Source organism: Carcharodon carcharias, chromosome 34 (assembly GCF_017639515.1).
Source record: "Carcharodon carcharias isolate sCarCar2 chromosome 34, sCarCar2.pri, whole genome shotgun sequence".
NCBI classification, from domain to species: Eukaryota; Metazoa; Chordata; class Chondrichthyes; order Lamniformes; family Lamnidae; genus Carcharodon; species Carcharodon carcharias.
In genome coordinates, this window is record NC_054500.1 from 1529903 (window position 1) to 1542750 (window position 12848).

Genomic DNA, 12848 nt, shown 5'->3' on the forward strand with positions numbered 1-12848 from the left:
GAAGTCATGCTGCAGCTGTATAGAACCTTGGTTAGGCCACACTTGGAGCATTGCGTGCAATTCTGTTCGCCACATTACTAGAAGGATATGGAGGCGTTGGAAAGGGTGCAGAGGAGGTTTACCAGGATGCTGCCTGGTCTGGAGGTTATTAGATTTGAGGAGAGGTTGGAGAAACTCACATTGTTCTCACTAGAGCAACGGAGATTGAGGGGCGACTTGATAGAAGTTTACAAAATTATGAGTGGCATGGACAGTGTAGATAGTCAGAATCTTTTTCCCAGGGTGGAAGAATCAATTACTAGGGGGCATAGATTTAAGGTGAGAGGAGAAAACTTTAAAGGAGATGTGTGGGGCAAGTTTTTTGGTAGAGGTTAGTGAGTGTCTGGAAATCCCTGCCAGAGGAGGTGGTGGAAGCAGGTACGATAGTGGTGTTTAAGAGGCAGCTTGACAAATACATGAATAGGATGGGAATAGAGGAATACGGACCCCGGAAGGTTAACTTGGTTAACTTGCAGTTTGAGTCGGTAGTTAGGAAGGCAAATGCAATGTTGGCATTTATTTCGAGAGGACTAGAATATAAAAGCAGGGATGTGCTGCTAAGGCTTTATAAGGCTCTGGTCAGACCACATTTAGAATATTGTGAGCAATTTTGGGCCCCGTATCTCAGGAAGGATGTTCTGGCTCTGGAGAGGGTCCAGAGGAGGTTCACAAGAATGATCCCAGGAATGAAAGGCTTAACATATGAGGAACGTTTGAGGACTCTGGGTGTATACTCAACGGAGTTTAGAAGGACGAGGTGGGATCTGATGGAAACTTACAGAATACTGAAAGGCCTGGATAGAGTGGACGTGGGGAAGACGTTTCCATTAGTAGGAGAGACTAGGACCCGAGGGCACAGCCTCAGAGTAAAGGGAAGACCTTTTAGAACAGAGATGAGGAGAAACTCCTTTAGCCAGAGAGAGGTGAATCTATGGAATTCATTGCCACAGAAGGCTGTGGAGGCCAGGTCACTGAGTGTATTTAAGACCGAGATAGATAGGTTCATGAGTGGTAAGGGGATCAAAGGTTACAGGGAGAAGGCGGGAGAATGGGGTTGAGAAACTTATCAGCCATGATTGAATGGCGGAGCAGACTCGATGGGCCGAATGGCCTAATTTCTGCTCCTCTGTCTTATGGAAGTGCAAAATGTTTCAATTTGACAGGCACTATGATCGGCGCAGGCTTGGAGGGCTGAAGGGCCTATTCCTGTGCTGTACTTTTCTTTGTTCTTTGTTCTATAGACGCCGCCTGCCATTCCTGCAGATGACTGAGAATCAGTGTCGCCGACGACTGCGCAGTTCTAGGGAGCTGGTGGCTCACATCTGCTACTTACTGCAGGACTTGGCACCAAGGGGACATGGAGGGCATCCACTGCCAGTGGCAGTGAAAGTGACCATGGTGCTCAATTTCTATGCCAGTGGCTGCTTTCAGGGCTCCACAGGCGACCTCTGTGGAATTTCACAATCCGCCACCCACAAATGCATCCATGAGGTCACAGATGCATCTTCTCCATGGCAACAACTTTTTGCATTTCCTGCCCGCCAGCGAAACAGCGTGTTTCACGGGAGGGAATATATAATGGGCGGACTTGGGAAGGTACAGCGTGAAAAGCCGCCAGTTTCATCGGCGGGTAGGATTTTACCCGCCCCTACCACCCTTAGTGCAATTCTGGGAAAATTCAGCCCTCTGATTCTCAATTGTTGCTGTTGTTAATCAGGAATGAACATTGGAACAGGAGGAGGGCATTTAGCCCCTTGAGGTTGGATGGCCATTCAGTGAGGACAAGGCTGTTCTGTGACCTAACTTCTCATACCTGCCTTTGCCCCATATCCTCTTATACCTTTGGTTAACAATATCTATCAATCGCAGATTTAACATTAACAGTTGCCTTAACATCAGTTGCCATTTGCAGAAGACAGCTCCAGACAACCATCAGCCTTCACTCCTAAAAGGTTTGGCACTAACGTTAAGATTCCGTCCCCTAGTTATAGATTCCCCAACTAAAAGAAATAGTTTTTCTCCATCTATCAGTTCCCCTAAATATCTTCATCTTGATTCCCAGTTGGCCACATATAGCTAGTGGCTAAAATATTGGACAAACTGATTTAAGAGCACTGAGCATCAGGTTGGCAAAGGACTACAGTTTCATTTTTGCACAAATACTGATTCCCAGTTGTTACCTGTTGAACTGTTGTTGACAACACCCAGCCAACCAAACCATTTCCTGGGGAGCTAGCATGTGAAAACAGAAAGACTTGCGTTGTTATAGTGCCTAAGGATACCCCAAAGCTCTTTATTACCAATAAAGTACTTGTTTTAAAGCATAGTCACTGTTGCAAAGCAGGAATGGAGCAGTTAATTCATATATAAACAACAATAACCAGGTAATCTGTTTTTAGGTATTAGTTCAATGTAAAAATATTAAGAAATATTCACAGTAGCAGCATGGGATCTCTTACCCGATAGGGCAAATGCAACCTCAGTTCAACATCTCATCTGAAAACCAGTGCCTCTGACAGTGTAGTACTCCTTGGGTAATGTCCTGGGAGCATCACTCTCAACCAAGAAGTCCCTGGAGTGGCCTTCTGACTTAGAGGCATGAGTGCTACCCAAGGAGCCAAAGGTGAACCTGACATTTGGGTGAAGCAGGTACAGGGTACATCAAGCACATTCCCTCCCCAGTCTAAGCACAGCCCCTCTACCCTGGACTCCACTTGAGAGTCAGCAGCACTTTCGTCCTCACCTCCTTCAAAGGTTTCTGCTGTCACCCAGCTGGTCCATGGTGAAGTGCCAATCTTTGTGCTGCAGGCCAACCGGATCCTATACTGTGAGTGTGGCATCAGTCCTCTGATCACATGGCTGAATGGTGGAAGAGAGATATCTTCCAAATAGATCTCTTGGCTGAGGTTATCTTTGGACAGTTCAGCCTGAAAGAAAACAGGAAAAGCAAAACGTGTCATTTTCTAAAATAAAATGTTGTCCCCCACAACCTGGCCCCAGACCTTCACGTGCAGAGCAAGCATTACTGCTTGCTAAAAAAAAAAACAGAAGTGGTCACCAAGGAAAGGAAATTTCACAAAAAATGTGCTTATGGATACTTTCCAAACCTCTGTACCCATGTAAGCAAAATGTCTTGCAAGTCGAAACTTAAGAATTCATGTGGGTAAAAAATAATTCATGATTCCTCAGAAATTGAAACACAGGTCATTTTAAATTCCTTTCATTTTCAGTGATAATAATGTCCCCTCACCCTCCAGCGTTCTTTCTCCAGATCAGCCATGATTCGTCTCATCTTCTCCAATACTCTCTCCAACCCCAGTAGTCTGCTGTATTGAAACCTTGGGCCTGCACCTAGGCTTTGCAATTTCTTTTACTCAGGGAGGCTTAGAGTGCAGTTCCATATCACTTACTGCCTTCTCACCCACATGACAGGCTGACTGGAGGCTGATAGGTAGCAGAGGCCAACAACAGTCTCCCATCAGATGGGTGCGAATTTTAAACTTGGTCCAGTTAGGGATAATTTATCAAAAATACAAAATGGTTCTGAGCCAGAAGCTTGAGTCACAAGGACACCCATCAGGAGAGGCAAATAGCATCATTTAGTTGTATTCTGCAGGGAGTCAATGGATGGGTATGTCGGTCTCCATATCCTGGAGACACTGGCCCAGGTGATCCCTACTGAGGCAGGTAGGTCAAATCAGGAAATCAGGACTCACTGGACCCACCTGGATTGAAAGGCTCTGAACGTCATGATCTTCACCCTGGAAGGTCGGGGTGGCGGGTGTGGGATGGAGCTGAACCCGCCGACCCTGGAAGCAGTCAAGCATACATAATAAGACCACTGAGCTCTACTGAAAGAGGTTTTACACCTGTTCTCATTACACATGCTTGGCTGAGAGCCCAGACTCAGAAAAGGATTACCTCGGAAGAGGATTCTGTTTTGACAGCTTTGTTGTTCTTTCTGTGACCTCTTTTGTCAATGCCTCAATGTTTCTTTGCACAATATTAAGAGGTGTGAAGTGTTTGAAGCCTCTGCTATTGACACTTTAACGGTCTGTCTGATTGGCACTTATGTAGGTTTGTAGGAAAAGCAATTTTTTTTCAAATAAAGATTTGCGAATAGTTTTTTTTTAAACAGTTCCACACATGCCATTATTACTATATGGCTCATTGATTCTGTACATAGTGTATACTTGGAATGGGCAAAGAACAGTCATGAGTTAGCAGGGGGGCTATATGGGTGGGAACCAAGAAATGACATGGGAGGAGAATGGAGGGCAGGGGGAATGTGAAAGATTGCTTTGACTTTACCTTTTAAAAACTTCCCGAATCCAGACTATGGTTCATGATTCCTCTCAGGGGCCGTGAACCACAAGTCATGGAGAAACTGGCTCGATTCCACAAAAATTATGGTGGGCGGGAGGATGGGTGATGCCTACTCCAGCAACAGAGCAGCTAGGCTGGGAGTGCAGGGTGCGGGCTCGCTACCATACCAGCGGAAACTGGGACACTGGGAATAGGGGTGGAATTCCTGGACTCAGGTCCTGACTGTAATTTTTAACTTTCTCCGGAGTTATTTCAATCCGTGAAAATCCAGGCTATTGACTCTTGCTGGGGTACAGTTATACAGGCACTGACCCTTCTTAGACTCTTTTTGGGGAGACGGTGGTGTAGTGGTAATGTCACTGGAGTAGGGATCCAGAGGCCCAGGACCATGTTCTCGGGACAAGGGTTCAAATCCCACAGTGGCAACTGGTGGAATTTGAATTCAATTAACAATCTAGAATTGAAAGCTAGTCTTAGTAATGGTGACCATGAAACCATTGTTGATTGTTGTAAAAACTCATCCAGTTCACTAATGTTCTTTAAGGAAGGAAATCTGTCATGCTTACAGGTCTGGCCTACGTGTGGCTCCAGATTCACAGCAATGTTGTTGATTCTTAACTGCCCTCTGAAATGGTGTGGCAAGCCACTCAAAACAAGGGCAATTAGAAATGGACAACAAATGCTAGCCTTGCCAGCGATGCCCATATTCCATAAATGAATTTAAAAAATAGGCAGGCACTGGGTCTTGTTGGGTACAGTTATACAGATACTTACTCTGTTTGGGGCACAGTTACACAGGCACTGACTCTTTTTCAAGGACAGTTATACAATACAGGCACTTGTCTCCTGCTGGCACCTCACTCAAGTGGATGTACACCATTAGATTATTTCAAAGTGTGTGACTTCACACCTGCGCTGGATCTCAATTATATCCCATTTCCATGCGTTTTGCTGCAAACCATCACTCTGCAGCCACCATTTAGTTAACCCTGATTAAAAACCTCTGAGAGCCAAACTGAAGTGGAGTGTGCCCATCTCCTGCCTCCCATCACCACCCTTAACTCTGGTCTCTGAGGCGTCTACAGCTTCAGTTCACTTCATAAATACAAAGCAGGCAATTCCTGTGAAACAATGATTGAGTAATGTGCTACAATTCAATGAATGGAAGAACACAGGAGAGATTCATTCTGAAACTATAGGATAGAGAAGTGAAAGAGATGAGTTCACAAATTCAGTCCATCCATTGACCTCAGTGACCCCATTGGTGAAATGCTGTGTATTGTTAATCTCAAAGAACAAAGAACAAAGAAAAGTACAGCACAGGAACAGGACCTTCAGTCCTCCAAGCCTGCGCCAATCATATTGCCCATCAACTAAAACATTTTGCACTTCCGGGGTCCGTATCCCTCTATTCCCATCCTATTCATATATTTGTCAAGCTGCCTCTTAAACACCACTATCGTACCTGCTTCCACCACCTCCTCTGGCACTGAATTTCAGACACTCACTATCCTCTGTGTAAAAAACTTGCCCCGCACATCTCCTCTGAAGTTTTCTCCTCTCACCTTAAATCTATGTCCCCTAGTAATTGACACTTCCACCCTGGGAAAAAGCTTCTGACTATCTACTCTGTCCATGCCACTCATGATCTTGTAAACTTCTATCAAGTCACCTCTCAATCTCCGTCACTCTGGTGAGAACAATCCGAGTTTCTCCAACCTCTCCTCATAGCTAATAACCTCCAGACCAGGCAGCATCCTGGTAAACCTCCTCTGCACCCTCTCCAATGCCTCCATCTCCTTCTGGTAATGTGACAACCAGAATTGCACGCAATGCTCCAAGTGTGGCCTAACCAAGGTTCTATACAGCTGCAGCATGACTTCCCAGTTTTTATACTCAATACCCCTGCCGATGAAGGCAAGCATGCCACATGCCTTCCTGACTACCTTATCCACCTGCGTTGCCACTTTCAGTGATCTGTGGACCTGTACACCCAGATCCCTCTGCCCATCGATGCACTTAAGGGTTCTGCCATTTACTGTATAATTCCTGCCTGTATTAGACCTTCCAAAATGCATTACCTCGCATTTGTCCGGATTAAACTCCATCTGCCATTTCTCCGCCCAAGTCTCCAAGTGATCTATATTCCGTCATATCCTTTGACAATCCTCTTCACTATCTGGAACTCCTCCAACCTTAGTGTCATCTGCATACTTACTGATTAGCCCAGTTACATTTTCCTCCAAATCATTTACGTATACTACAAACAGCAAAGGTCCAAGTACTGATCCCTGCGGAACACCACTAGTCACAGCTCTCCATTCAGAAAAGCACCCTTCCACTGCTACCCTCTGTCTTCTATGACCAAACCAATTCTGTATCCATCTTGCCAGCTCACCTCTGATCCCATGCGACTTTACCTTCTGTACCAGTCTGCCATGAGGGACCTTGTCAAAGGCCTTACTGAAATCCATGTAGATAACATCCACTGCCCTTCCATCGTCGATCATCTTTGTCACTTCCTCAAAAAACTTGATTAAGTTAGTGAGACACGACCTCCCCTTCACAAAACCATGCTGCCTCTCACTGATACGCCCATTTGCATCCAAATGGTAGTAAATCCTGTCATGAAGAATCTTCTCCAATAATTTCCCTACCACTGACGTAAGGCTCACCGGCCTGTAATTTCCTGGATTATCCCTGTTACCCTTCTTAAACAATGGAACAACATTGGCCATTCTCCAGTCCTCTGGGACCTCACCCATAGCCAGTGAGGATACAAAGATTTCTGTTAAGGCCCCAGCAATCTCCTCCCTTGCCTCCCTCAGTACTCTGGAGTAGATCCCATCTGGCCCTGGGGACTTATACACCTTAATATTCTTCAAGATGCCTAACACCTCCTCTTTTTTGATCTCAACATGATCCAGGCTATCTACACACTCTTCCCTAGACAAGTCGACCACTAAGTCCTTCTCTTTGGTGAATACTGATGAGAAGCACTCATTTAGTATCTCTCCCATTTCTTCTGGCTCGACACACAGATTCCCACCTCTGTCCCTGAGTGGGCCTACCCTTTCCCTGTCTACTCTCTTGCTTTTTACATATGTATAAAAGGCCTTGGGATTTTCCTTAATCCTCGTGGCCAATGACTTTTCATGACCCCTTTTAGCCCTCCTGACTCCTTGCTTAAGTTTCTTCCTACTTTCTTTATATTCTCCATGGGCTTCATCTGTTCCCAGCCTTCTAGCCCTTACAAATGCTTCTCTTTTCTTTTTGACTAATCTCACAATATCCTTCATTATCCAAAGTTCCTGAAACTTGCCATACTTATCCTTCATCCTAGCAGGAAGATGCCGGTCCTGAATTCTTATCAACTGACGTTTGAAAGCCCCCCACATGTCAGTTGTTGATTTGCCCTCAAACATCCGCCTCCAGTCTAGATACCTCAGTTCCTGCCTAATATTGTTATAATTAGTCTTCCCCCAATTAAGCACCTTAACCCGAGGACTCCTGTTATCCTTATCCACCAGTACCTTGAAACTTACTGAATTATGGTTACTTTTCCCGAAATGCTCCCCTACTGAAATTTCGACCACCTGGCCGGGTTCATTCCCTAATACCAGGTCTAGTATTGCCCCTTCCTTAGTTGGACTATCTACATATTGTCTCAGGAAGCCCTCCTGGATGCACCTTACAAATTCTGCACCATCCAAACCCCTAGCACTAAGTGATTCCCAGTCAATATAGGGAAAGTTAAAATCACCCACCACAACAACCCTATTGCTTTTACACTTTCCAAAATCTGCCTACATAACTGTTCCCCAACCTCCTGCCCGCAATTGGGAGGCCTACAGTAAACCCCTTGGGCACTTGGTGAGAGTATGTAACACTGCATTTCAAAACACTCATAGGAATTGACTTTAACACCCTTGTGTCAATGTGAAACTCACAATCAAGACTATAAATTAATTTATTCCTATAACAATAGTTGTGATGTTACATGTGGCCCCAGAAGACAGCTCCTCCTTTCACCCTTTCAATTTGTGAAGCAAGACTCGAGTGGATGCATAGGTCTGGAGAGGCAGTTGAACAGAGTGTTCGACTGTAGGCCCCCCACACCCAAGCTAGATCCCACTATCTTTCCATGCCTACAAATGCATGCACTTTACAGTTGGTATACAGTTAGGATGGAGTTGCCCTGGGAGTCCTCAACATCGACTCTGGGTCCCAGGGCATCGGGTCAAATATGGGCAAAGAAACCTCCTGCTGATTACCACGTACCGCCCTCCCTCAGCAGATGAATCAGTGCTCCTCCATGTTGACCATCACTTGGAGGAAGCACTGAGGGTGGCAATGGTGCAGAATGTACTCTGGCTGGGGGACTTCAATGCCCTTCACCAAGAGTGGCTCGGTAGCACCATCACAGACCGAGCTGTCCGAGTCCTAAAGGACATTGCTGGTAGACTGGGTCTGCAGCAAGTTTTGAGGGAACCAACAAGAGGGAAAAACATGCCTGACCTCATCCTCACCAACCTGCCTGCTGCAGAGGCACCTGTCCAGGACAGTATCGGTAAGAGTGACCACCGCATAGTACATGTGGCGACAAAGTCCCAATGGCACATTGAGGATACCCTCCATTGTGTTGTGTGGCTTGATCACTATGCTAAATGGGATAGATTTTGAATAGATCTAGCAACTGAAGACCGGGCAACCACAAGGCAAAGTGGGCCAGCAGCAGCAGCACAATTGCACTCAACCACAACAGCCAAACAGCATAAGCAGCAAGTGATAGACAGAGCTAAGCGATTCCACAATCAACGGATTATATCTAAGCTCTGCAGTCCTACCACATCCAGTCGTGAATAGTGGTGGACAACTAAACAACTCACTTGAGGAGGAGTCTCTACAAATATTCCCATCCTCAATGAAGGGGGTGCCCAGCACATCAGTGCAAAAGATCAGGCTGAAGCATTCAGAACAATCTTCAGCCAGAAGTGCCAAGTGGATTATCCATCTCAGCCTCCTCCAGAGGTCCCTAGCATCACAGATGCCAATCTTCAGCCAATTTGATTCACTCCGTGTGATTTAAAGAAACGACTGAGGGCACTGGATACTGCAAAGGCTATGGGCCCTGACAACCATTCCAGCAGTGGTACTGAAGACTTGTGCTCCAGAACGTGTTGTATCCCAAGCCAAGCTATTCCAGTACAGCTACAACACTGGCATCTATGCAGCCATGTGGAAAATTGCCCAGGTTATGTCCTGCACACAAAAGCAGGACAAATCCAACCCGGCCAATTACCACCCCATCAGTCTACTTTCCATCATCAGTAAAGTGATGGAAGGGGTCACCAACAGTGCTATCAAGCGGCACACTTACTTAGCAATAACCTGCTCACTGAAGCTCAGTTTGTGTTCCATCAGGGTCAGTCAGTTTCTGATCTCATTACAGCCTTGGTTCAAACATGGACAAAAGACCTAAACTCCTGAGGTGAGGTGAGAGTGACTGCCCTTGACACCAAGGCAGCATTTGACTGAGTGTGGCATCAAGGGGCCCTCAAAAATGGAGTCAATGGGAATCAGAGGGAATACTCTCCACTGGTTGGAGTCATACCTAGCACAAAGGAAGATGGTTGTGATTGTTGCAGGTCATTCATCTCAGCTCCAGGACATCACTGCAGGAGTTCCTCAGGGTAGTTCCTAGGCCCATCTTCAGCTGCTTCATCAATGACCTTCCTTCCATCGTAAAGTCAGAAGTGGGGATGTTTGCTGATGATTGCACAATGTTCAGCACCATTCGTGACTCCTCAGATACTGAAGCAGTCCATGTCCAAATACAGCAAGGCCTGGACAATATCGAGGCTCGGGCTGCCACATGGACAAGTAAGCTGCCACTGACCATCTCCACAAGAGAGAGTCTAACCATCACCCCTTGACATTCAATAGCATTATCATCACTGAATTTTCCCACTGTAAACATCTTGGAGATTTGCATTGACTAGAAACCGAAGTGGACTAGCCATATAAAAACTGTGGCTACAACAGCAGGTCAGTGGCTAGGAATCCGCAGCAAGTAACTCACCTCCTGACTCCCCAAAGCCTGTCCACCATCTACAAGGCACAAGTCAGGAGTGACGGAATATTCTCCACTGGCCTGGATGAGTGCAACTTCACAAACACTCAAGGAGCTCGACACAATCCAGGTCAAAGCTGCCCATTTGATTGGCACCCCATCCACAAACATTCATTCCCTCCACCACAGTAGCAGCAGTGTGTACCAGCAACAAGTTGCACTGCAGGAACTCACCAACACTCCTTAGGTAGCCCCTTCCGAACCCACAACCACTACCACCTAGAAGGACAAGGGCAGCAGATACATGGAACACCAACACCCGGAAGTTCCCCTCCAAGCCGCTCACCATCCTGACTTTGAAATATATCAACGTTTTTTCACAGTCGCTGGGTCAAAATCCTGGAACTCCCTCCCTAGCAGCAATGTGGGTGTACCTACACCACATGGACTGCAGCAGTTCAAGAAGGCAGCTCACCGTAATCTTCTCAAGGGCAATTAGAGATGGGAAATAGATGCTGGCCCAGCCAGCGACACCCACATCCCATAAAATAAATTTTAAAAATGGCTTAAGACTTACTAACTGGAATCTGACTTATTAAACAAGCATTAAAAATAAACAACTCACATCACTGATCCCTTTTACATGAATATTCCATGAATCAGAGAATATTGCGTGCCAGCAGCAATATTTTACTAAGAACTCTTGCAGTTTGCTCACAAAGTCTTTGATATCAGAAGGTGACCAGGTAAGAATGGCTGTGGGTGATATATGAGCACTCAATTAACATTGCTCCTATCAAAACTGCAGAGGGGGATTCTCTCCAAGTGTGTTAAATGCTCTTAAGGTCGACAGTAGTTTTCAGCTTTTTTTTTGAAGTTCGTTCTCAGATCACGGGGGTTGTGAAAGGCCACGTTTATTCACATTTTAGTTTGCCCCAGCAGATGCTTTTAAATGTTCCCTTTTTATTCTGAATCGTTCCCCAGGTGGAACCAGTGGAAAAGTCTGGTTGGTGGAGTTAGCTATCGCTCAATAGGTAACACTCCTATGTTACCTATTGAAGGCCATGGTTTCAAGACTCACTTCATAGACTTGAGCACAATATCTAGACTTTTCCAATTTCCCAGTGGCTCAGGAGTTATTCACCTCCTTTGAAGGTTTTTGCCACCCATTTATAATCACACATTCAAATTCAAAGATGTTATTCAGGCTCCCGACTCTGAGCTTTTCTCACTTACTTACCCCTGAAATATCAATGCCAATTGTGTCTTCACACCTCACCTTTCAATACTCCCAAACCTTCGAGATTGAGAAAGACAGGATTGGATTTTCCTGCTGAGTCCAGGCTAGTTGGCAGCGAGACCAGCTTAGCCTCCTCACTGGCCATCTCCCAGCTTGCCTTTCAATGATGGATGCTGGGCTCTCAATGCTGCAGGCCCAGACAGAGGGGTGGAGACTCTTGAACCTCAGCAGTGCCAATGGGAGAGGTGCAAGCTGATGAGAAAGATTGGGAACTGAGAGGGCACATCAACATGGAGGCACCCTCACTGGCCTGGACAGCAGTGCAGAAATTAACAAGATTCAAGTCGACAGGTCAGTTCCATCACCACTGGACTGAGCTCAGGATGGAGGTGAAATCCCCACCGGAACAGGCTCAGGATGGAGGGGAAACCTCCACTGGATTGGGCTCAGGATGGAGGGGAAACCCCACTGGATTGGGCTCCGGAAGGGGGGGAAACGTCCACTGGATCGGGCTCAGGGCGGAGGGAAATTGCCCACTGGATTGGGCTCCGGGTGGAGGGGAAACGCCACTGGATCAGGCTCAGGATGGAGGGGAAACCTCCACTGGATCGGGCTCAGGATGGAGGGGAAATCCCCACTGGATCAGACTCCGGGCGGAGGGGAAATCCCCACTGGATCAGACTCCGGGCGGAGGGGAAATCCCCACTGGATCAGACTCCGGGTGGAGGGGAAACGCCCACTGGATCAAGCTCCGGATGGAGCGGAAACGCCCACTGGATCAGGCTTAGGATGGAGGGGAAACCTCCACTGGATCAGGCTCAGGATGGAGGGAAAATGCCCACTGGATTGGGCTTGGGATGGAGGGAAAATGCCCACTGGATCGGGCTCAAGATGGAGGGGAAATCCTCACTGGATTGGGCTCCGGATGGAGGAAAAATCCCCACTGGAATGGGCTCCAGGTGGAGGGGAAATCCCCACTGGATCAGGCTCAGGATGGAGGGGAAACCCCCACTGGATTGGGCTCAGGATGGAGGGGAAACCCCCACTGGATCGAGCTCAGGATGGAGGGGAAACCCCCACTGGATCGGGCTCAGGATGGAGAGGAAACGCCCACTGGATCGGGCTCAGGATGGAGGGGAAACCTCCACTGGATCGGGCTCAGGATGGAGG

At 46.9% G+C, this 12848-nt stretch overlaps 1 protein-coding gene across 3 annotated transcripts in view; it reads right to left on the bottom strand.

Moving 5' to 3' along the window:
• Positions 1-12848, bottom strand: part of LOC121272645 (tyrosine-protein kinase receptor UFO) — a 254311-nt gene that overhangs the window by 116731 nt on the left and 124732 nt on the right. For all 3 annotated transcript variants that reach the window (XM_041179342.1, XM_041179341.1, XM_041179340.1), the window contains exon 7: positions 2783-2966. In XM_041179342.1, coding sequence (XP_041035276.1) covers positions 2783-2966 — 184 coding nt within the window. The remainder of the gene's footprint in view (positions 1-2782; positions 2967-12848) is intronic.